We start from the raw sequence: 26224 nt of genomic DNA, 5'->3' as shown, positions 1-26224 counted from the left end.
CACGGACCGCGAGATCGTGACCTGGCTGAAGTCGGACGCTTAACCGACTGCGCCACCCAGGCGCCCCTCCTTTGAGGTTACTTTTTAGGTGCTGTCTTGTTACGTATGGTTTCCTATAACTGGAAAACCACCCCAAATCCATCCGACAGGTAGAATAGAAATAACAAGTGGGACATTTCCCCTCTCTCCCATTTTCCTCGCCATTAGAAACTCACTTCGAGATGCACTGTATGTGAGGGACCTTAAGGTCCAAGAGAGAATACCTGTTTGAGAAATACCGCTCAGAAGAGCCAGGCCCCCATAAATGACACGCAGACCATGTTTACCCTCAGGGTATCTCATAAAAGAGGAGCACTCCATTCTCTTTAAACCAAGCTTAATTCTTAGGTTTAGTACCAAAAATAAACAAATCGATCCAATATTCAGCTAGACTCCTCCATTCAATGCCCAGATCATCCGCAGGTGAGTGGCGAATTAAAAATACCTTCCGCACAATAAACCGCAGCATCAGACGGGGATGAGATGGCCTTTTACTTTAGTCAAGCAATAACATTCCGTTTGAAGAATCAAATCAGATTTCTGACCCCTTCATCCCCCGGGAGGGCAGGGAAAGCAGCCAGGAGGCCAGCTGCCACGTGGAAGGGACTGGGTGGGGGTGGGGGGGGAGCGGTTCCAGGGAGAGAGCCCTGACTGCCACCTGTCAAATGCGACCACTGCAGTCAGGACCAAGATGAGGAAAATGCCCCGAAGAAACCCTAACTGGGAAGTATTTATGGCTTAGCTTCCATCAAAGGAGTAAGGCCTGATGAAACACTCCCCCACCTTTTCAGAACATACATCCCATCCCGCTGTAGCACAGCAGAGGAGCTCAATCTGACCATTTAGGACTTTCTAGCTCTTGCCGGAAACCTCAGGGTTTTGCCCCCCTGAACACAATGCATCAGGAGAGAAGATGGGCTGTCAAGAATCACAGAAAAGGAGAGATGGAGAGGCGCCCTCTGACCTACTCTCCCAGGCCTCTGAATCCCAAGCAGCCCCATGTTAGTGAGGCGAGGGCAACGCATCAGACAGACTGGGGGAGAGATCTTTCCTGCTATGAAAAATAGATTGCGTGCTAAGAAAACCGTCAAGGGCTAAAGAAAGAGCCGCCCAAACGGCCGGACAGCTCAAGCACTCTCCCCTGCTGGGGATGGTTAATATTTATATTCACAAATATTCACACTTAGCATTGTCTGTCCCTCGTTCAGGCCCCGTGTATCCATGACATGGGAGTTGAGGGGCACCGGGTCTTAAGCACGGAGAACAGCTCGGGCCATCTCTGATACAGCAACGTGGGAAGAGGCTTTCCGTCGAGGGCTTTTGTTCTGAGCCATTAGAATCCAGTGAACTGAAAAGACCAAGCTGTCAGTGTTCATTTTCTTCCTAAATCAACCAAACTGTAGACTAACACAAAATATTTCACTTTACAATATAATTTGTATCTTCAATTTCCTTGCAGCTCTGGGAATTTGACAGGTACAGTATTAAGTAAAAACCCTCCTGTGAAGTCTTATTGGAAAGGTCAACAAGAAACAGCAGACAGCAATCTCCCTGCTGTTTAGGGACGCCCGCACATAGGTACGAAGGTGGATCACCCTCGCCCGTAAGTTTAGACCAACTCTCAGTTAAGGAAATTCACTAGCTAACAGATCCCGAAGATAATAAGAAGTACCATTTTTCGTTTTCATGAAAAACACAACTGAAATTATTTCTTGGTGGGGTTATTTCTTTCTGGAATGATTTCTTTGTGGACACAAATATAAAATGGGTAACTGCATTGTATTCCTGGAAAAGCACGGCTACAAAAATGTGTCACGTACTTTTATCGGTTGACTTTGTAAGAAAAAACATTTCCCATCGACATTCTTTCAGTTAGGCAGCTACTCTTTGTTGAGCACCTGCTACGCGCCAGGCAGGGTCACTGGGCGTTGACCAGCCATCATAGTGACAAGGAGGGATTTCTCCCAAGCAGCATCAAAGATTCAAGCGCCAATGTGTAGAATTCCATGAGCAAAGAACAAGGGACACATAAAAGCATCTTGTATGAGCAGAAGTGTATAGAAGATGCCACAATCCTATTGACATTTTGATTCTATGCAGAAATTATACTAAATATTATTATCATATCTTGGGGCACCTGGGTGGCTCAGTTGGTTGAGTGTCCGACTCTTGATTTCAGCTCAGGTCATGATCCCAGGGTTGTGGGATCGAGCCCAGTGTTGGGCTCAGTGCTAAGAGTGAAGCCTGCTTAAGATTCTCTCTCTCTCTCTCTCTCTCTCTCTCTCTCTGCTTCTCACCCCGCTCACATGCTCTCTCTCTAAAATTAAAAAAAATTAATAAAAAGATGAAAAATATTATTATCATTTTTTTATAAATCTGAAAATATATTACATTTATGTGATTTTTAAACAATTTAAGTGGTGGAATAATAATAAAATTATTAGTCAATTTTATTTCTGATCCCATGTCTAGAAAATAGCAGGAGTTTGGTAGTTAATGGTGTGATTCCATGTTCAGTCTTCAAGATAATTTTGTTTCAGGAACTGTATTTCATGGAGCTTCTATATAGACAGAATCTACAATACCAGGCAGCAGGCTCCCTTAGTATCTGGACAGTCACCATGCTGGTTACAACCAATTCGCCAGCAGGAAGTCCACTCAGTTTTTTTCTGCAAGAGTCATTGAAGATTTTTTCCAAAGGAAAAAATATTTAAAATGAAAATGTTTAATGTCAACCAAGAAAACCACTACTAAGAGAGAGACAGAAAGGGATGCCTGGGTGGTTCAGTCAAGCGTCCGACTTCAGCTCAGGTCATAATCTCGTGGTTTGTGGGTTCTAGCCCTGCGTCGGGCTCTGTGCTGACAGCTCGGAGCCTGGAGCCTGCTTCGGATTCTGTGTCTCCCTCTCTCTCTGCCCCTCCCCCTCCCTCCCTCCCTCCCTCCCTCTCTCTCTCTCCCAAATATAAGTAAACATTTAAAAAAAAAACTTAAAAAAAAAAAAGGGAGAGAGAGAGAGAGAGAGAGAGAGAGAAAGAAAACACATAGCAGTAACTGAATAGGAAAACGTATCTGCAACACACATAAGGTTCTTATCCTGCAAGCAGAGAAGGCAAGTGAGGTAAGGACTAAACATTCAAAAATAACTGGTTAATATCCAAAATACATATAAAAAACTCACATAACACAATTGCAAAAACAAAACCGGTTAAAAAATGGGCATTTTTCCAGAGAGACATTTTCCCAAAGAAGACAGACAGATGGTCAACAAGCCTATGAAAAGATGCTCAACATCACTCATCATCAGGGACGTGCAAATCAAACTACAGTAAAATATCACCTCGCACCTGTTAAAATGGAAATTATCAACACTATAAGAGATAAATATTGGTGAGTTTGTGGAGAAAAGGAAACCCTTGTGTATGACTATTGGGAATGTAAACTGGTGTAGTCACTGTGGAAAACAGTATGGAGATTCTTCCAAAAAAAAAAAAAATTGAACTAGCACATAACGGACCAAGTCTCCTTCCAGGGAGATTTCCAAAGGAAACTCAAACACTATCTTGAAAAGATATCTGCACTCCCACGTTCACTGCACCATTATTTACAAAGACCAAAACACAGAAACAACCTATGTGTCCATAGATGGATAAATGGATGAAGAACATGGGATACAGATAGAGATAATGGAGAATCATTCAACCACAAAAGGATGAAATCTCACCATTTGTGACAACATGGGTGGACCCTGAGGGCATTATGCTAAGTGAAATATGTTAGACAAAGAAAAGACAAACACTGGTGTAATCTCACTTATATGTGGAATCCTATTTATTTATAATTTATAATTTTATACTTATGTATAATGTTTTATAAAAGACACATACACAAACTCCCCCAGAAGAGACACTTGCTAATATTCTCTACACATGTCCTACAGGCCAGCCATTAGGAGGGGCGGGATGGATCTAAATTCATGTCAGTAGGACTGGCCTCTCTATACCCTTCTTGCTCCCATGGCCATGTGAGCCTGGACCACGCCCACAGAGATTTGCCATAAAGCTGGAGCACCTGCCAGGGCATCTTGGAGAAAAATGCCTCCAATTCACAGGCACCACCTGAATACATGAAAGGTCAGCCCTGGCATCCTCAGAGGATGGCCCCTAGGGTTCATTCTAAGGGATGCTGTCTTTGCTGGGGTCATGCGGCAGGAAAAGGTGGCGAAGAAATGTGCAAATAAAGAGAAGAGGGTCACTGCAATCAATCACATATATTACTATTAATTACCTGACATCACAGAGATTCAGTTTTTTCCATCTATAAAATGGGGTTTTTAACATTTTGAGTTGAGTGATTCTTTAAAGGGGGCTATCCTGTACATGGAAGGACGTTTAGCAGTATCCCAGGAGTCTAGATGTCAGCAGCCTTCATTTCCCGAGCCGCGACAACAAAAATGTGCCTGGACACTGCCATGTCCCCTGGGCGGGGCCAAATCCCCCGTGGCTGAGAACCACGGAAAAGGTGCCAAAGACCATGTTGGCATCTCACCAGGCATTCAATCCACATCGGCTGCCGCCTCCCTCCCATCCTAGACTTGAAATAAAAGCGTAACAGCACAGGGTCTTACACTGCACATGATTTTTTCGAAGTCCCGGTAGCACTGGTGGTGAACATTTAGGACAAAGGGATCTGGAGGGTGACCTTAATAAAATGTATTTCCTCCATTTTGTCATGCGCATTGCAAGAAATTTCATGTATCAAACAGAGAGTGTGCTTGGCATCGTTTCTCGTGAAGTGAAGTACGTCCTCCAGGATTAAGTGCCGGCAGACGGCCTCATCAACGCCAGCCACGAGCTCACAGCAAGGTGTGCAGTGTCTCTGAGAATTCTTCAGCAGACTTTGCCCTTTCAAAACTTTCCTCTGAAACGAGCTTCCCTCAATAAGAGTCCCGGCTAAGGGCTCTTCATCACTGCCATGCCTTTGAAGAGTAGCTTGAGTTCTCATCTCTGAATTAAATAAAGAGGCAATTTGAATAAAACCCAACTGTATAAAAGATCTGCGTTACGTGTGATAAATTGGTTATACAGAACGAGGTAAAATCTGGAATTATTTGTTTTCAGGCCAAGCTTAATTATTAAGCACAGAGCAAAAGCACGCATACCGTTGGATAACTATATGGAAAGTACTAAAATAATTTATGAAAATGCCATAAAGGATACGTGGAACTGCAAACTGGTGGCAAAGTACCACATGGGTGGGGGTCTAAGTCCTGCTCAGAGATCCAAGGTGCCCTTACTAGATCTGAATCAACATCCGTCTTGAAATCCCAGGGCTTCACGGTGGCCAGCCAAGCCCCAGAGAAACATCTCCCGTGTTTCCCCAGGAGACCAGCCAGAACCGTGCTCAGGGATAGCCCCGGTTGGCCCAACCAAGGAGGCAGGCCTGTGCCTTCACCGTCTACAAACTGGGGTCTGAGCAGCAAGACATCTCAGGTGAGGCCAATTTCCTTGGAGAAGCACACAAGTTCAAAGACCGATATTATTAAGTGCGAGAGCTGGGTGAAACGTGGGCATGCTGAGCTCCGGGGAAATTTTCATTCCAGAATGTTTTCATTATACTGACGTTGAATTCCTCTTTCTTCCACCGAAAAACAATACTTATTTATTTATTTTTTTTCCTGTGGTCTTCAGCAAGTTGTGTGGTGACAGTGTTTCTGTCAACGGCCTGAAACTGTATACAGTTTCAAAGGGAAAAAGGATTCTGAGGTGTGCTTAAAATCTTCAAGCCGTTGGATATGCAAAGCCTCGGTAGGAAACCGGTAAATTTAAAAAATAAATTAAATTAAAAGTAACAACATCAACTAAAACCTCAGGCTTCAAAGGAAGTAAAAAGATGTTCAGGAGAAATAATCCAAGAGTCTCCGGAGCCCCAAATGCTTTATATTCATGCTTTCAACTTGCACAAAGATTTCAGCTGCGTGTCCTTTCACGGGAGAGGTGTTTCCTGAGCAGGAGATTGAGCAGGAAAACACAGTCCTCCCAGACTGGGCCGTTTTCAGCTATCGCTGTTGTCAGGGCCCCTGAGGCAGATCCCCAGTGAGTGGGGACCCCCCACCTCGCTTTCTCTCACCCTAAGGCAAGTGGCACATTTCCTCTGCTCTGAGCCCAGGGCACAGTGTGGACAAGGACAAAAATTCTTCCACAGCAATGAAACCAAATGGCGCTGTACCTGCAAACAGCCTACCGTGCAAATTTGCTTTCTGAGCATTATCATGATTTATCCTTAAGAAGCCTGGCATCTCAAAGGTAGAATACCTTTCTAAGGCTTAAGGCCCTTTCTTGTCCTGACTATACGCCAGATTAATTTTGGCAGAAACATCCATGAGCTTGCCATCTTGGACTCTGATACATCTGATGGATACTACTTATGAGTGGGGAAATGTGCTGCGTTTAAAAGGAGAGAAATGGCTACGTTTTAAAAATGTGCATGGGAAATTTACCCCACGAAGGAGCTACACGCAAGTATGCGTGTGTGAATATGTGATGTGCACAATCAGGGTGGTGGAAACATAGTACGTTGTATTCATGCATTGAGGCTAACAAATCCCGGTCAAAAGACGCCTGAATCATGGAGGAGAGAAGAAGGCGTAGAAGAGGCCACACAGAAATGCACTAACACCGTAGGCCAAAGAAAGGTGGTCAAAAACAGATGGTACAAACATCGGCCTGGACTGTTCTGGGACAGTCTCCACACGGCCATGATCGAAACTAGGGCTTTGACGCATGAAGGAAGTAGCAATAATGATCTCACAAATTCTGAGATGAGACACAATTTCAGGGTTGCGGGGCGCCTGGGTGGATCAGTCGGTTAAGCGACCGACCTCGGCTCGGTCATGATCTCACGGTTTGTGAGTTCGAGCCCCGTGTCGGGCTCTGTGCTGACAGCTCGGAGCCTGGAGCCTGCTTCTGATTCTATGTCTCCCTCTCTCTGCACCTCCCCTGCTCGTGTTCTGTCTCTCTCTGACTCTCAAAAAAATCAATAAATGTTAATAAAAAAAATTTTTTTTTAATTTCAGGGTTGCTAAGGACAAATATTAGATTAAATGGATTCCAGATATAGTAAAACCAGACCATCCCTTCTGACTGATGGTCTTTAATGTTTAAACGGTCGACAACTAGACAATGCTCTATTTGGCAAGTTAGCAAAACCCACTCATTTGACAAGCTAGTCTTCCAGACAGGTCCAATTATGACCAGGCTCTGTTACAGCCAGTAGATTCCAACTGGCAATATCCTAAGCATTTCAAAATTGCAATGACCATCTCTTCCCTTTTCTGTGAGCAGAATTTTGACTTCCCAACCGATTCCTTAACTGTGCTGTTCTCTTGTTTGATATGTCATTTAAGGATCTGTAACATATATCATCAGTCTCCGCTGACAAACTGGCAAGGAACTTTTTTATCATCCGGCGAGAATTTTGCAAACCATTATTTTTGCTTTGTCTTCCAGGTAGCTTCAAGTTGCTCGGCTTCTAGAGAGCTTTATGTTTTCTCTGTGGTTTTATTTTATATTCGGGGCCTACGAATCGCTACTTGCAAAACAGACCAAGACCTGTCTGAAAGTGGGTAGGATATAAACCACAAGTCATAAATATAATCTCCTTTTGGCCCCAGCTTAGAGCAAGAAGCACAAGACACAGAAACTGTGCTAATCTACAGGAATGTTTCAAAACGATGGATAATCGCTGTTGCAAGGTAGGAGTATTCTGAGGAAGTAAACATGTTGGTTCTATTCCTTTTTCATCTTGAGAGAGGGACACAAACAACAAGGCCTAGTGAGAATCCGAACCAGGGTAGTTGAATTTGTTTTTAGCTCTGTTGCCAAGACTGAATGGTTGACAAACGTAGAAAGGGTTTTGTACCATGTTCTGCACTCGCTATGAGTTAGAAAGTCTAATTCTAAAAATCTACTGCTCTTTTTCTCACCCAGTAGAGTGTAGAAGTGTCTTTCTCAAGTGACATTATGGAGGTTAATACCAGATGCTTTCTTCAAGGTGAAAAAGAGATTCGGTGAAACCAGCGAGTAGACTCAATGCCTACTGGATCACTCCTACGCCTTAAAATTCGAGTCAGGGATTTTTAGCATACAAACACCCTCTATGACAAATCCAAGTCCTAAGACTAGAAGAAAGACACGGAAGCTCAACCAAGTGGTCACGTTTCCGCTAGCAACCAAGGAGAACTCTTCAAGAGTCGCAGCGTGAGTCCTCAACATTAGACTACGCTGCCCATCCTGTGAAGCTTAACTCTGAAAAAGCTGGCTAATATGAGTTCAAGGATGGATACCAGCACTTCGAGACTCAGGTGAAGGTCTCTGCTTCCAACACAGCCTCAGATCTTACACGGAGACTTAGCCTTTGCCTCCCTCCGGGAGGATTTTAAAGCACTTCTGGATAACAGGCAAGCACATTTCTACTATCTGAACTGTGCTTATCTTAAATGTCACCTTGCCATCTGGCACTGTCTGATCCTACAGCGGAGCTCTAACCTCAGGCCACCACCGGTCAGTTGCTATCCACAACACGGCGACCGAGCAACTCCTGTCCTTGGGACATTCATTGTGTCTTCTAACTTTGATTCTTGGTTTTGGAGTTGTTGCACCAGAACTGACGGGTGCCATCTTTAATTACATTTAAGAAGCCCCAGGTGTTGAGATGGTGCCTTTGCAGATGCAAAGCTGAACAAGCACACAAATGTTTAGGAGACCGCAGGGGTTGAGTTTGTCCATTTCTAAGCTGGGGATGGTAAAACCGCGTGTCCAGCTGTACCATTAATATTTTAATACGGACTCCTGAAAGCTTCTGGGCATCACTGCTCCTCCTGTGGAGGCAAGGAAGCCTCTGATACATGCCAAGCAGAGGAAGAGCAGGGAAGTCTCGCAACACAGAAGGTATCGAGCTATTAAGTTACAGATTTTTTAAAAAGGCAGAAACGGCATAGAAACGATGCTATGTGGCATCTACGTAACTTCTACAGGACATGATCTTACTGCACTATTAATGACCTTTTATTCTTCTAGAAGTTTACAACAGGACTCCAGTAGTAAATGATATCCTCCTTAACAGCATACACTTTTCATGGCGACAAAAGCTGAGTAAGAATGTTTTGACTTCCAGGCTTAACATTCACTTAGATACGTAGGAAATCTTGCAGGAAAGTCCCACTCGAAGGACACCAGGGTTAAAACCAACAACACTCTCTTTGAAAGACAGGAAACACACTCAGGGTAGCGGGGTGGTTTAGAGGGTGTGCTCGGGATTTAAATACTGGCCCCATCAATTCCCAGCTGTGCGTCTTTTGGCGAGTTACCCAAGCTTTATGCTTCGATTTCTGCATCTGTAAAGTGGGCACAAAAACCCCGCCATCTCAGAGCGCTGCTGTGGGTTTTACGGCCACGAGTACCGCATGTCCCCACAGCGGCGCCTGGCACGTAGAAAGCAGCCAAATACTCATCTTGAGTCTTAGGGGGCAAACACGGAACACATCACAAAGAAGGACTGCATTCAATAAGAAAATGAAATCAACGCTTCATTCTGAAGCTGGCGTTTAAACCCAAAGTTAAAGAAAACTGCAGGGTCACTAAAGCAGATGTCTTGAGATAAAAGTTTTACGTTTTAGCGAGTTGGTGGCACCGAAGTAATACCTTTCCTTCCCAAACCCAATTGATTCAGCTTCTAAAAACTGACACTGTTTACTCAACAGAGGGGGCAGCATTTGGGGCAGTGGGAAGATTCCAGAACGAAGATTACGATCATTGCTGCCCAAACTTTGACCGAAACGCCTCCGTTGTGGCTTACGCCTCTCCGTACGTGTTGGCTTCGGAATGTGCTCCTGGGGAAGGCGGCAGTGTGAGAGGGACCTGGATGGATTTGAGCCTCTCACAGCCAGAATCTCCGCAAATCAAGGAGATTTTACTTGGTACCAACACTCCTCCGTGAACGTGTCCATATACACACGTGCGTGCCCATACACACGCACCACGTGTATACTTACACACACACAAACGCTGCTCATCCTTGGAAAGCGCTGCCAGAGGAAACGCTGTCGGCTGGGTGGCCTGGTGTCACAGTGCTAGGATTTTAGATTAGACCATCCTGTACGACATTTGATGTGCAACATGAGTCAGACTATAGGGATTTTATATTCAGTGTGTCCCCTGTCGAGATGCCCTTTGGGGCTACAGCCTACGTGCACCCTGAACAAGATAAAAGGATGGGCTCCCCGCTCTAGATTTTAATTCTTTTTTTTAAATTTATTATTTATTTTGAGAGAGAGAAAGAGAGAGAGGGAAAGGGTTAGAGAGAGAGAATCCCACGTAGGCTCCGTGCCATCCGCTCAAGAGCCTGATGCGGGGCTTGAACTCATGAAGCGTGAGATCATGACCTGAGCCGAGATCAAGAGTTGGACGCTTAATCGACTGAGCCACCCAGGCGCCCCCAGACTTTAATTCTCTTATCACCTACACAAGACTTTATGCCCCAAAGTGTCCATCACATCCCTTGCTATGAGGACACAGCACCCTATGGCTTCTCCCTCACAGATATTCCTTGCCCCCCAAACAAGACTCTCCTCCTGTGGCAAGATGCAAAGGCTTGGGTCTGAGATGCCACCACACACCTGCATCTCTGTCATGAGGCTGGGCCCTGTGGAGGTGCCCTAGTGAGTAAGGACACAGGGACAAGGCTAGACTGATGTACAGGGAGCATGTGATTCCAGAGGCCACAGGTCAAGCCACCTTCTCACTGTAGAAACAATAGAACATGTCGGGAGAAGCTGGACAGAATATCCAGAGAAGGAAACCCTAAACAAGTGCCCCTCACTCGGAAGCAAAGACCACGTGGCTTTCACCCGCATGTGGCTCTGGGGTAATGCTCCCAGACTTCAGGGCTGGCAGCAGGAGGCAGACGGCAGAGTGGTGGGAAGAGGGGACAATGCAATCTTCATGCTAAAACTGAAAACAGACTCTCACTCATCATAGAGTAGCATAAATCAATACAGTGTGGCCACACCTTCCTTGACAGTTTACCCCGTGGGACCCCCGGGATCAGAGGCACCGAATCAAACAATTTTGGGGCATGAATCACATCTGACCTTTGAGGGGGCAGTGCCCCCTCCCCTGCCCCGGGTGTAGAATGCCTAGGCTGGGTGCCAGGCCACGGCCACTCTGTAGGAGAGACGCAGGTCAAGTTCACGTGTGGGGTCACAAGGTGGAGAGCAGAGTCTGCACCCACCACCTCCCGCACTCTGCGCAGGGCCCTGCCTGTGGTTCTGTTCAGCAAGAGACCCAGGTCTACGGTTTTTTCAATGACATGGCAAGCCACTGTTTGTTGCATCAGGGAAAAGGCAAATCAAAACCACGATGAGACACACAACACATCTATCACAAGGGCTAAAACGAAAAATAGCGAGGACAGCAAATGCTGGCAAGGATGCAGAAACACTGGATCGTGCTTACATCGCTTGTGAGAACGTAAAATGGTACAGCTATCGCCTGGCAGCTTCTATAAAATTAAACATGTAGTTACCATACAACCCAGCGTACCTACCCCAGGGCATTTATGCCCGAGAAATGAACTTATGTTCACACACAAATCTGTACATGAATGTGCATAGCAGCTTTATCCATAGTAGCCCCAGACTGGCAAGCACCCAGACGTCCTTCGTCAGATGAATGGTTAAACCATCTGTGGTCCATCCATACCCTGCAAGGCCACCAGACAAAGAAAAGGAAGAAACTATCGATATGCCCAACAGCCCATGTGAATCTCCAGGGAATTAAGCGGAGTGAAAAAAGTCCATCCTAGAAATGTTACATTCGGTAGAATTCCATTTATGTATCACATTGGAAATGCCAAAATTTTAGAAGTGGAGAAAATAGGAGTGGCTGCCCGGGTTTAGGGAGGGGGGAGGCGGAGGGGCGAGAAGGATGTGTTATCGATGGGCAACAAGAGGGACCCCTTGTGCTGGTGGATTCAAGAACAGGCGCGGAGGACACACACAAGTACAATGGGAATATCGGCGTAACACTGGTGAATCCTATCCGTAACACTGGTGAATCCTATCCATGCCGACTCCCTGGGAGCAGAATCGTGCGATAGTCTTGGAAAACGTTATCATCGAGGGAACCTGGCTTTGTAAAGTATACACAAGATCTCTCTGTATTTCTTTTTACAACCGCACTGCCTATGAATCTATAACTATCTCCATAAAAAATGCAATAAGAAATAAGGGGGCGGGGGGGAAGGAGGTCGGGGGAATTTCTTCCAGAAATCACATGTGATTGAGAACCCAATGATCATTGCTGGTGCTTACAGGAAGTAGAGAACACAAGAGCTGGAACGTTAACCAACAGCCTTCACAGCGAAATGATAAACCGAGCACAGGATTAATATTTAATAAGTATGAAGAAAATGCTCACTCTTTAAAGCTGAAATGAGAAAATGCAAAGACCTTTCAAAAACCTCGACAGGGTGAGAAACACTTGGGCTAATAAACACATGTGATTAAAATACGACAGCAAATGGATGGCAAGAGATAGACAAAGGTCGCCTCTGACGAAGGCTAAGGAGGGGTTAGGGCTCAACTCCCTCTTTCCCCAGGGGGAAAAAGCCCCGCATCGGCACAAGGAAATCACCCCATCTCCAGGTCCGTTTCTCCAAATAATTGTCTGCACCGCAGAATGGGGAGGATGTGTTCTTTGTAGGAGAGCCCCCATGGTATCCAGGCAACACCACTGGGCCCACCAGATGTGAATTAGGCACCTTGTAAAAGGTGAGAGCTTTCCTCCCGGTACTTACTTATTCTGCATCATGTTCATTATCACCCAGTCGAAAGGGTAGACGTTCTTCCCAATGAGGTTCTTAAACATGATGAATGTTTCCATCAGGAAATCCTGAAATAAAAAACAGAACACTGAAACAGCCCACCAAGAGAAAGGAGAAAACCAATCCCCCCTTGAATAATTACAGTATAAATGACTTCATTTTTTTTTTTTTTTGGCTGAACGAAAACAATCTAAAAAGTAATGAAGATGTATTTCACAGGAGCTGTGCCTGATTTCTACTTTTCTGTTTGCCTGAGCACCTCCTGTCTGCGATCACGTTTTCAGGGATGTATTCAGAAACAGCACCCGGGCACATCTAATGGTCATAAGGAGTAGATTTTCAGGTTACCCATATGCATTCTTTCTGCTTGTAGGGAAACAGATATTTTGCAAGCATCACATGCGGGTTGTAGCTATTTGTTCTGTTTACTCTAAATCCAATTTTCATTACGAACAGGGCCCATCAGGTGGAATACGGGGTATTAACATCCATTCCTTTTTTTTTTAGTGTAACTTAACAAGGAAAAGGCTCGGGCGGGAACTCCCGACCACCTGCACCTGTTCAGCTCGCCATGACCCTCTGAGCACCTATGCGGTCGCGTGGTCACTTTCATCTGGCAGCTACGACCCCACATGCTACTCAGCGATTCTTGTGCTGTCTTGGGCACGATTCTTTGCTCTTTGCGGGGCATGCCCTGCCCTGCTACCCTGCTTCCACGCTAAGACTGCTCCTGGCATCAGGAAGGGACACCCCTTTTCCTGGGGGCTCCGGCCTGTGCCTGTCAGAAGTAGGAGAATTTCATGAGCCTGACAGCTTGGCACTTGTTCTGAACTGACTGGAACAAAACTAGCATTTATCCTCAAAAGCACACGGCCCCAGGAGTCTGCATGCTCCCTCAAGGTCCGGGGTGGGCAGGGGAAAAGCAACAGAGCCTTCTCTTAGAAAAATGAGGTCGTGGTCAGAGATTGCCCAGTGAGTGGCTGTGTGTCATTTATTTAATCTACGGAACCATAAGGAGGTGCAACGGCCGTGAGGACTCAGGCGACGAACGGAAGGAAGTTAAACGGCCAGGAACTCGATTCTTAGCAAAGTTCGAAACAGGCGGTTCTCGCCAATAGGTACTAGCTCGATTTGACAGAATCAATAAGCTGATGTGCAAAGTTAAATACTTTCACGGCAACCTTAACGGCAATGTCGGGCTCTGGTAAGTCGTGCCTGCGGTGGGCCCCCCACTATGACTGAGACCTCAGGGAGCAACTGTGATCCCTTCCCCCTTTTTACACCAGGGGCCCCCAGTCGAAGAGAGGTTTGGGATATAGCCAAAGTCAAGAGAGAAGAGGCATCCCGACGTCCTCCAGACCCTGCTCACACGAGCTCAGACCACCAGGGGTGCTCCGGGCAACCCAGACACAACGCACAGCACCTCTCCCCCGGTCGATGACCGCCATGCAGAGCTCACCACTTAAGTTTCCCTGCTTTGCCAAGACTTTCACATTTTAATGACCAGGTTGCACATTTGGCCGGCTGGGTGCCATAATTTAGCCACATCTCTATTTGCATGAAATTGCTGGCTTTCTTGCTGATCACTCCTCAAAGCCTGATAATTGAGATACAGGGTCTGGGTTTTATTATTCTGGAAGAGGAGCATATTTTCCCAACTCCCTGATTTTTTTTTCTAGGAAACACAGCCCCATACTTCATTAGTATGGCTCAGCTGTTCAATGTTGGTACTTTGCTGATCAGACAAAACTCTGCGTATTGTGGAGGATGAGGTTCTGCAAAGGCGTCCTTGTCGGTCTGCATAATTTACTAGGCATGGCGATGGTCCCCACCATGGCCGATGAGGCTTAGCAGACTATTACGCTGGAAGCTCCGAGTCAACAAGGGGAGACAGAGGACTGATACAAGGTTTTTTGTGAAAATTTCAGCTCTCAGCGCCAATTTCTTCCCACGGCATTTTCCAGTTTGATTGTTATGGGGGTACCGGATGCCCCATACGATAAGTGGGCAGCTCTAACAAAAGGCACCAATGCGTAGGCGGAATCTTCTTGTCATAAATCCACCTGCTTCTATCTATCCCTACCTCCATCCACCTGAATAAACGGTCATCCTCTCTCACCTGGACTGCCAAGGAGAATCCTAGCCCGTCTACCTATGTCCCCTATTGTCCCTCTCGATCCCCACGCTTGACCCAGAATGGCCTTTTCAAGTTGTAAACCTGGTCAAGGCACCAACACTTCCCAACCTCCCATTCAGCCACATCCCCAGGGGGTTCCCAATGTTCTGAGATTAAAGCCAAAATGTTGTGACTCCCAGAAGTAAGAAATTCTGCTTTGCCAAAGAAATAACTGTTTCAGAGAAGGACCCTCAACAGATGCTAAACTCATCAGATGAGGAACTGTCAGGGGATTGGATATCTGCCGACATTTTGTGCGTGCCAAAGTATCACCCAAAGACTACGTGCTAATTGTAACGGGGTACATAGCTTCACAACGGGGAGATCGGGCTGTTACCGCTGTCAACCAAGCAATCAAACTTCTCGTCAGTAATGGTCAGCTTGGCAATCCCAGCCTCCCAGGGGGCATAACATCAAAGAGCACTTAACACCAGCTCTGAAGCACCCTTGCCAAAAGGATGAACTTGAATTTTAGGCCAACCTTCCAGTCTGCAGGACATATGGAGGGATGGAGAAACACACTGAAAGGCATCCCAAAGCAGCACAGAGAAAGAAAAAAAAAAACCAAGGTGAGGCACTTGTTCTAGCAGAAAGAGAGACGAAGGAGGTACAACCACATGCAATGAGTGAATGTGGGCTGGATCCTGATTTGCAGAAGCCCCTAACGAAAGACAAGAAAGACTGGACAGAACTGAGAGGATGTGAATACCAATGGCACCAATGAGGGCATGGCTGCTATGTTCAGGAAAGGCAATGAGGCCACTGGAGAAGATCTTCATTCCCGAGAGAGGCGTGCTGAACCACCAGGGGAGACGCATGGTTCTCACACACTTACGGGATGTGGCTGCCCAGCTGGTGAAACAGAGAGACGCGGCGGAGGCAGACATGGTGTAGTGCTCACCACCGATGCCTTTGGGGGACAGGGGCAGTAGTTTTCGCTGCGCTGTTCTTTCAGCCTCTCCGTATGTTTGAAGCTTCTCACGATAAATAGGGGAAAGAGTACAAGCGAAACTGGGGGAAGACGCATGAGAGCCAAGGACCCCATCAACGCCGGCACTGGGTCTTGACTCCGCGCTGCAGTTCCGCAAGATGTTGCCCCCCGGGGAAAGCGGGCGCAGCGCCCACAGACCTCTCTCTTTACTGCCGCGGGTGACTTTACAATTACCCCAATAAGTTTACTCAAAAATTAAAAAATAAATAAGTAAATAGATAAGTGTCTGGAAAAATAATTTTAAAACAATTCAGGGGAAAATAGCAAACAAACAGTGTAGAAAGTTGACAACACACAAGCAAAGAGCATTGAGTGTCTCCACTTGGCCTGTGGGGTCCACGCGGTTTGACATCCCAGCCTCTGTCCAGGCTCATCTCATCCCTGGTACTGCTGCCCCCTCACCGACGACCTCCCCCCACCAGAGACTCCTGTACATGCTGCCCCCCCACCCCCCCACAAACTGCATGGCTCTTCCTTCTTCAATACTCCACAGTCCTCTCCTTTGTAAGGGAGGCTTCCTGACCACCCAACCCAATCCAGTCTGGCCATTTTACAAGGACCATGCCCTTGCAGCATGGATAGCTGGAGTTGGTTGGAAGGACTCCCTGATGAGCTGCAATGTTCTCCACCAGAATGTAGGCCCAGGAGGACAGGAACTGTCTGCTTTGCCCACGACTTCCTCCACTGTGCTAACACAAAGTTGGTGCCCAATAAATAGCCACTGACTGGATTCACTCTGAAAGGGCTCTGCAACCCCCAGATTCACCGTCCGGGGAGGAGGACCTACACTACAGCTTCGTCTACAAGGAAATGGTCACAAGAAGTAGAGAAACGTGTTCGGCGCAAGACTCCTCCTCCCACTCAGGACGCCACCCACACAGGCCGCAGGTTACCCCGTGGTGGCTGCTTCACACGGCGCTCAAGGCTCACCCAACATCGGGATGTTCCCCGGGGGTGGATAGTCACCTGCTACCGTCCTTGCTTTCCCAACCCCCACAAGCATCCTCACTCACTGCTACCGGGCGTGAGACATCAGCACCACCTCGGTACAGGCTGACGGCCGAGTGGGACAGACAAGGAAAGGAGGAAGGAGCACAGGGCGTGCGTCCGCCTGGCGAGACCAGGGCAGGTGTCAGGTCAGGGTCCTCCGAAGGGGTGGGACTGAAGCTGCAGGAAGGGGGTAGGGCATTCCAGATAGAGGGCCCTGCTCACTCACAGGTCTGCCAGCTTGGCTTCTTTAGGTTAGAACCTAGAAGTGGAGGGCCACCTGGGCGGCTCAGTCGGTTAAGCGTCTGACTTCGACTCAGGTCATCATTTCACAGTTCATGGGTTCGAGCCCCGCGTGGGGCTCTGAGCTGACAGCTCAGAGCCTGGAGCCTGCTTTGGATTCTGTGTCTCCCTCTCTCTCTGCCCCTCCCCCACTCTCTCTCTCTCTCTCAAAAATAAATGAACATTAAAAACAAAAAAAAAAAAGAACCCAGAAGTGGAGAGGCCATGGGGACAGGCTGGGCTGCTCGGGGACACACAGCCAGCCACGAGTCCGAGGTAGAGGCAAGAGGGCTACAGTACTCGGGTGCCACGTTCACTCGACATTTGACCAGGAAGCGTCACTTCTGCCCCTACTGTCCTTGGATATGGGACACTGCCCATTCGGTCCCTCAACAGACGCTTCGTAAAGGCCACCTACTGGGAAATTTGGGGTAAGCACCAAGACCGCTCTCTTCCCTGCAAGGTCCGGGGCACTGTGCATCACTTCTGATCTTACCGTGGACACTGCAAGTTCTCTCCTGGTGTTCCTGATTCTGACACTGGACACAGAACAGCCGGCAGCCCATTCTGCAGCCCGGCATCCCCACTGCGGTCCTGCGAGGCTCGCCATGCTACAGAGATGGCCGTGTCGCGAGAGAGTTTGGAACGGAACGTGTCGGTTCCTTTTCTTTGCTGGGTCAGTCTATCTGCCTCACGCTGTGCTCCATTCTCTCACTGTCTTGGGGTCTGAGGGACCATTTGAGAGACTATAAAATTAACAGCTCTGAGGCACGTGACTTCGGTCTTGATAGGAACTGCGATTTCGTATGGGCATCACTCATCCAACCAAAAGAGGGCTACACTTGAAAACATGAAGCAGCACTTGTTACCAGGAAATAGTCTTGAGAAAATGGGCTAGACTATTTTCCTCCTGCAGCACTAACTAACTTTCAGTTATTTAACACAAAATGATCTCTTACTTTTGTGAGTGGTTGTCAGAGTAGACAAACAGTCAAATACTTTCTAGGTATACTTAAGGGACAGGAACACATTTTACAAAGGTTCCAACAGATTAACAACAATAAAACAGGCCTACGATCCTTGCAGTTTGAATTCCTGACATCCAAACCACAAATGCCATTTTATAACGGAAATCAAATCGTCTGCAAATAATTGATTTTCTGAACTGCTGTGTCTAAGGGGGGAAAAAAATAAATCCCTGGGGAAATCAGGACCACAACATGGGAGTAAGTATCTGATCGTCTGCTCTGTGCAAGGAGAGAGGGCACACGCTCGGAATTCAGCAAATTATAGTCATTTCTAAAAAGCATTTTGTAACATCACTTTTCACAATGCACTAAAGGTTCTCTACCAACAGCACCTCTTAATAGTTGAGATGAAATATGTTTAGCGATTTGCATGTGGGGATGTTGATCACAGGACTCTTCTGATAAAGGGCAAATTATTAATTAGATCCTAATTACTCAGGATGGGTGTACTTCTCACTCGAAAAACCGTATTCTTCAGTCTGGAAGGCTAGTTAGGAAAATGTGCACATAGTTTCCCCTACAACTATCCTTTCGGTGACCCAAACGGGGCCGAGGGATCCAGTGAAGATTCACCGGGGGCATGGAACATCACGTATATCCAATGTGAATTCACTGTGCCGTAACTACTCAAGACTGGCAGGATATAAATGTAACACAGATCCTCCCACGAGCACACCCGTACTTTAAACTCCATGCCGATGATTTTGAAAAGAACTGAACATCCAGAGACACATACATACACATACACACATACACTCTTGCTCCTTTGCTTTTTCTTCAAGGAAATCCGCTATGATTTTAAGAAGCAGATTCATTGTTGTCTCCTTAGAAATTTAAATACACACACGCACACACACATACACAGAAGTGCATCCACGTGGACACACACACACACACACACACACTCACAGTGGCAACAATTAATAAGAACATGTTCTTCTTAGAAATAATCCTTTGAAAAAAATCATTAAGTGCATTCTTCTGCCCTTCCCTCAGTAAGGGAGGTTTAACAGTGTGCAGCGTAAGCAACCTAGTCGTGGAGACAGTCATAGCATCTGCCGTACCCTATAGGAATCCAGGGGTCTCAGAAATGAACTCTGCGTTACTAGATTCCAGAGCTGAGGCCAACAGCTAATCGAGAACTCCGCCAACAAGTGCGGCTGCAGCTTTGCGGAAGACATCTGCCATATGGCCGTGGGATCTCAGGCCATTAGGGAGGTGGTTCCTAAGTGGTAACTTCCCCTCTATTATGCTTCTCCTAATTGAGCTGTGTCATAGTTGTATTGAGGATGACTAGAGAATTATTAGGAGAAATGCTGATGAGCTCCCATGACTGGAGCTAATTAATACCAGAGTATAATTTAAAGCTGAAAAGATTTTCTGGCTTCTGCTACCGAGAAGCCAGTCAACAGGTGAACGGGCGTTACCGGCAGACTCTCCTTGGGACATCTCCACATCTTTAGTGATCCCTGAACACGGGAGAGGGAACGCATCAGAGAAGAAAGCTCGTTCTGGGCTGAGATGACAAGTCCCTCCCCAGTTCAGCGTAAGAAACAAGCCTGTGGGGGGCGCCTGGGTGGCGCAGTCGGTTAAGCGTCCGACTTCAGCCAGGTCACGATCTCGCGGTCCGGGAGTTCGAGCCCCGCGTCGGGCTCTGGGCTGATGGCTCGGAGCCTGGAGCCTGTTTCCGATTCTGTGTCTCCCTCTCTCTCTGCCCCTCCCCCGTTCATGCTCTGTCTCTCTCTGTCCCAAAAAAATATATAAACGTTGGAAAAAAAAATTTTTAAAAAAAAGAAACAAGCCTGCGGGTGGGGACCCTCATCTTCTTAGAGATGTGACTTCAGTGGGACCTTGCCCCGTGGCTTCTCAAGTCAACTGGAGCCAAGTCCCCGTGCAAAATCACATTTAAAATGGAAATCTCCACACCGGTGTTTTGCCTAAAATGCTGCCCCCCCCCCCCACGCAGTTATATGAAAAGGGTCAAAGTAACACTCACAACAACATCAGTCCTCATTTTTCCAAAAGTCTTGATCAAATGGGCGTAATGATAATTTTCCATCTGTCGTAAAATAGCTGTCATACAAGCCACGAAGTTTCCCTGTAAAGGAGTCAAAGGGCACAATTAGAGAACAACATTCTCGAGAACAACGGGGAAAGTCGGTATCGACTGAGAGTCCGGGGGCAAAACCAGCACAGAGAAGCAGCGGGGGGTGGGTGGGGGCCCCCGAGCTCTGGCCCCCCGGCACGTGAGGACCGGTCACTGCCAACCTCACCATCTTGGCTTTGCTCTATTTCCTTCTCTCTAGCTGCACTAAATGCTTCCTGACACACGGTTGTCGAGGCTGGAAAAACAAGCTTTAAACGTTTTTGCATTAAATATGCAAAAATGAAGGACGAGATTGGAACCACTGACACTTGTGTTCTGTGCTCCGTGGAAAGTTGCTGCTCTTATTACCAGGCGAAATGTGTGTGCAGCCCTTCCTCTTGGGCCGTGGCAAAGAGAGGCCTTTTATTTCTCAAAATCTGCCCGTGTCCCCCTTGGCCAATTTGGAGGCAATCACCACCGATTCCACGATGAGTTATGGTCCAATTCTCTTCCACAAGAAGAATGTGAAGAGGCATGCAAGCTCATCAGAATGTAAAGTGGCAGAGAGGACGGTTTCTCCTGGCAGACGGAGCCGGGAGAAAAGGAAGAGGAGGAGGGAAAACAGAAACCAACACACGGAATCAAGTCATGGAGGAAGGAACGGGGCAAAGCAGCTAAGGAAGAGGCAGCCAGTACGCGTGCGGCTGTGGGTGTGTGCGCTGAAGGGGGCTGGGCTTGGTGGGTGGGCAGAGGGTCAGGTGGTCCCGTTACCACTGGGTACAATGTATCCCTTCTGGGGGGTCATGGCTCAACATAAAAACATAAAAACCTTCCTTGCTTTTCTAGATTCCCCCCTAAACTAATGACATTTTAAGAAACAGAGGGAATACATTTTCGCCCATTCGACCAGTACGAGTCTGGTCCAATTACAGGATGAGACATTCTTTCAGACATACCCCAATTGTGCCCTCTTAAATGCGGTCCCGAACTGTTCTTTTACCCACCCCACCTCTCCAAGCACTCTACCGGAATACCTAAATGCGCTCTGTATTCATCTGGGCGCATATTCTACAGGGAAATGTTACCGTCCGGTATTTTTCCCAACCCATTTTGTTCCTATAGTATACGTGTATGCTTCCAAATGAGTCCTCAAAGGATGCATTGCACAAACTGAACAAATACAAGAATGACAATATGCTATCTTCCACTTGCATAGAAACATAAAGTCTTTGTGAATGATGATAATTGTTGAGATTTGATTCCACGTTGGGGTTCAGAGAAAGAGCTGAAGATTGCCTGTTTTCCACTGGAGGGATGATTTGGAAAATGGCAAAATGTCCGTGAATATGAACTTGTGAAATATGTAAATATCTGGCATCTCATGACTCCAGAGAAGCTGCCTTTGTATCTCCCTTACTCTTTAGGAGATGCCCTTTTGGAAAATGGTCCTTGTACCATTGACCACCATGTGTCAAGGGCTGTGCTGAGGCCCAGTCCACCACCCCACAGATTCTCTTCCTGCCCCATTTTACAGGCAGTGAGACAGGGGGCTGAGTGTTCCCCTCTAAATGAGTCGATGGCAAAACCGGGTGTAAAGCCAGTGCTTCCAGCTGCAAGGCGGGCACTTTGGAGCTGAACTCATCCCTTTCCTCTTGTCCAGATGTACATTTTAATTCTCTTTTGGAGAAACCTGAGGCCGCTGCTAATGGCCAACATGAGTTGGAGACTGACTTTCCCGTACTTCTACAGGCATCAGAGAAAGTTGCAGGAGGGTGAGGAAAGGCAAAGGCGGCCACACACGATGTCCCACTTTCCTCCTTGACGCAGCTATCTGTGGCCGGCCTTTTCCTCAGGAGACACTGGGCTTTTTTAGACCAAGTAGAGGCCTGTGTTGGCCAAGATGCACCTGGCAGGGGCTCAAATTAATTTTCTGCAGGTCAAAACGATTAAACAATGGGAACCTACACATTAGAATCGTCGGAAATCACAAAGCCAGCTATGTATATAATTAGATCCAGTATACCCATGTACTTAACTTAAAATATCAAGCCGAAAATGGAAAGAAAAGCAGAACCTCAGAGCAGTTCTGAGAATGCCAACCACCCAAGCACCGAGCAGCATGGATGAGAAGAAACAGTGTGCATCCGGAGTCCGGCCACTCAAACAGGTGATACGGAGACACTCAATGTAGGCAGCAGACTGCCATGTAATGCTGAAAACTTCACGCAAGGCCAAGACTGGGACAACTGACATGATGCAGGAATGAAGAAATGATGAGAAGGTAGCAATTTCCACAAAGCCAGTCCTGGGAATATGCAAATGGCCAGTCGGGCAGACTTTGCTTTGGATGAGAATGTCATGGAGGCAAGCCAATGGCCTCTTACTCTACGGCGACGAGGACCAATTGGGAATCCGCCCAGGGAAGGGGACAGAGGCAGGGCTCCACCATGAGTTAGAGGGTGAAAGGCCAGAGGGTGCAAATGTATTCTTTATTTCACCTACGGAACTGTTCCAGAGCAGTTGTCCTGTTCAGACTTTCTTAGAGGAAGCAAATCTCACTATTTCAGCTCCCTTCTAAGCTGAAGCCTTGGACCCCAGTTGGAATGGGGTGATATGCCTGCTGAAATCCATAGAAATGTTCCCTATGGCCTTTGGGATGGAGTCCCATGCATGGGGTACCCGTACTTCCAAAGGGAAGCCATGCAGTCACCATTGCTCTACTGTTCTCGTGGACCCAGTGGAGCCCATGTGGTGGACCAGTGGGTTTCTGGGGAGGCATTCAGTGGGTCGTTATGGAAGCTGTATTTGAAACCAGCCAGAAACTAGAAGCAGAAATGGGGGAGAGCTATGAAAGGAAAACTCATTCTGCAGGCTCGAAAGAAAATTACTATTCTCTGCTTTTTAATTGATTTATTTGAAATGCACTGAGAAGTCATAGGAAGCTTTTACTTTTGAACAACTGATAGGCTGGGAGGTAGGCTGGTGGTGACTGTGCAGAACGCGTCCTGAAACCTGAGTGTGGGGACCAGGTTCCAGCCCCAGAGGCTGAGGAAAAATGAGTAAATAAATAAAAACAAGACATAATTCCTGAGACCTCAAAGCAATGCAAAATAGGGGCAGAGAAGTCAGGATACAGTTGCAGAAAACTTAAAAATCAGGACAGAGAATGCCTAAGAAACAAAAAATGTGAACTTCATTAGTAATCACAGATGAAAATGATATATCATTATTTGTCTGCCAAAACAGCAGAGAAGTATTTAAGGGATGATAATGTTAGCAAGGGTGCAGGGAATGAGCACTCTTCTGCACTGCTGGTGGGAGCATAAATTGCTATAACCTTTTTAAAAAGCGATTTGCCAATAGGTTTGAAAAGTCTTGGGGGGAAAAAAACCCACTCATCGCCCTGGTAATGATACTGCTAACAATCCACCAAAGGAAGTCATTCAAAACTATGGAAGTTTACGCCCAAAGATGTCTGCTGCATTGCTGAAAACATCTGCATGTTCAACAACCAGAAACTGTGTAAGTGATAGGACACGGTGTAGGATTGCAAGATAAAATACAGGATGCCCAGTTTAATCTGAATCTCAGATACATAACAGGAAATAAGCATGTCGCAAATACCGCATTGAAAATAGTGCATGGGACATCCATATGCTAACTCATCTGTTTATTGTTTATTCGAAGCTCAGGCTGAACCCGGGACCCTGTATCGATCGCTATTTGCCAAGTCAGGCAACCAAACCATAGCGTGATCATGACACTAAGACACTAAGCGTTAACTATGCAAATAAGAACTATTTTAATTACATGAGAAAATGCTTGAGGAACAAACCTGGAGATGATTACATATACGGATTTCAGCAATGTAAAGAATATAGCACAAGAAAGAAAACATATCTAAGCAACTAACAAACAAACCAGGTAGTCCTTGGGGGTTGGAGAACAAAACCAGATTACCTTTATAAACTGAAATACATATTAATATTTTAGAAGACGGTCCTGAGAGAAGACAGGTCCTCCCTGTCCCTAAGTTCTGTGTTTCCTGCTCCCCGATCCTCAAAAATCTTATCCATGCAGACATGGTTACTGCTGTGCATTGCTCAAGTCCTGGACTAAACTTGCCCCTGACCTCCTAGAACTACCCTCAATGCTCCAGTTAAATATGCTTGGGGTCCCAGTGCACCAGGCAGGTGGAGAGTAGGACAGGGAACAGGGAGAACAGAAGACAGGCAGAACGAAGCATTGGTGGTGGAGGAGGGGACGTTCTGTGGCAGGTAGGTGAATGTAAGATGTCACCGAGGGATACAGGGGCAAGGGATTTAAAAAAAAAAAAAAAAGGACAGATGTTGGAAAACGGGAATTGGGGATGAGACCTACCTTGACACAGTATCTTTGCCAACTCTGCCTAGTTTAAGGTCTTAGGGCGAGTGTTTCACTTAAAAGAACAATCCTAAGGGTTTTAATGCCTGGCCTGGAGGAGTTGAGAGGGTGTGACTTCTCTATATAACAAAGACAGACTTAGACACATGACTTGAAGGTGAGGTATGAAGTTGCTCTTGGAGGTTCATCAACAAGATAACAATGGTTCACATGATCCTGGAGCTCATGCTTTGCAGGCAGGCGCCTGTTCTCCCTGGGACACACAGCACAGGCAGAAATTTCAACTCTCTTCAAAGTGCTTTAAGTGCCACGGGACTTGGGGACAGCCCCAAACCGCAGGCGCTGTGAGAGCTGTGAAGAGTGACCCAGGAGCACCGAGTCCGGAGGGCAGGCTCCAGATCTGAGTAACCAGAGACTTCCACTTAAATCTGGGATCACACTCCATGACTGCCAGAGACGACTTTTGCTAAAACCTTTAAACATGTTTTCACCGAGGCGAGTCCTCTGAAAAGAAACTGTCATTGAGATGTTGAAGTATCAACTCTAGTAAAGAAAACAAACCTGCCTCCTAATCGTCATTAAAGATTAAAGAAAAAGGAACCCCTCAGCGACATTTAGGATCTACTGTTCAGTGACACTGGGCAAGAATCGTAGTAAAAGTGGGTGGACAAAGGACTTGGCGAATTCCTGACGACTTTCACTTTGGGGGACATTCGAGCCAAAGAACCGATACCGTAAAGCAACACTATGAGCACCGGAAATATGGGGAAAAGGAAAGTAACAGAGCGAAGTCTTCCATTTCAATGGGAGTGAGGCGTGAATGGATGAGTTGTTGGTACAGTTAAGGGGAAAGCCCTAGGATGCACGAAGTCTTTCTGTTTTCAAAAGTGAAAGCCATGAGTGGAATGTGTAAGGCTTCTATTTGCCAGGAGGAAATTTTATAAAGAAAAACAAGGAGTCCAAAAAGCTAACACAAGGAGCACCTCAAAGCGCCACTCACTGGCCCAAAGATTCCTCCAAAGTCTCTGCAGAGATGAGGTTTGTGAAAATATACCTAGGGGCTTCTGCATGATGAATTAAAAGTAATCTAACACATGCATTCACCCCTGTTTCCTCACATTAAACTGATAACAAAGAACACCTTTTAATTCACAAACCCATAAGAAGAAAGAGAGAAGAGACACAAGTAAAGACAAGAGAATTCTGGAAGCAGACAAGGGAAGCATGAGTGGTTACTGAGTGCCCCAGACGCAGGAAGGGGGTGATCATCTAATGGGAACCTGCTGATTCCTGGCACAGAACCCTAGGAAGACTCAGAAGGCAAGACTACATACGAGGTGGAAATCAAGAGCACTGATGTCTTCAACATGTGG

At 46.6% G+C, this 26224-nt stretch overlaps 1 protein-coding gene across 4 annotated transcripts in view; it reads right to left on the bottom strand.

The window, feature by feature from the left end:
• The window catches only part of DOCK1 (dedicator of cytokinesis 1), a 529364-nt gene that overhangs the window by 178787 nt on the left and 324353 nt on the right, over positions 1 to 26224 (bottom strand). For 3 of the 4 annotated variants that reach the window (XM_045040829.1, XM_011287620.4, XM_011287621.4), the window contains exons 28-29: positions 20379 to 20480; positions 12892 to 12986 (exon numbers count right to left, since the gene is read on the bottom strand). In XM_045040829.1, coding sequence (XP_044896764.1) covers positions 12892 to 12986; positions 20379 to 20480 — 197 coding nt within the window. The remainder of the gene's footprint in view (positions 1 to 12891; positions 12987 to 20378; positions 20481 to 26224) is intronic. The other variant, XM_019813984.3, reaches the window with a different exon arrangement.

This window comes from Felis catus, chromosome D2 (genome assembly GCF_018350175.1).
Source record: "Felis catus isolate Fca126 chromosome D2, F.catus_Fca126_mat1.0, whole genome shotgun sequence".
In the NCBI taxonomy this organism is placed as follows: domain Eukaryota; kingdom Metazoa; phylum Chordata; class Mammalia; order Carnivora; family Felidae; genus Felis; species Felis catus.
Note: the sequence above shows the minus strand (reverse complement) of the source record. Positions and strands in the feature narration are given on the sequence as shown.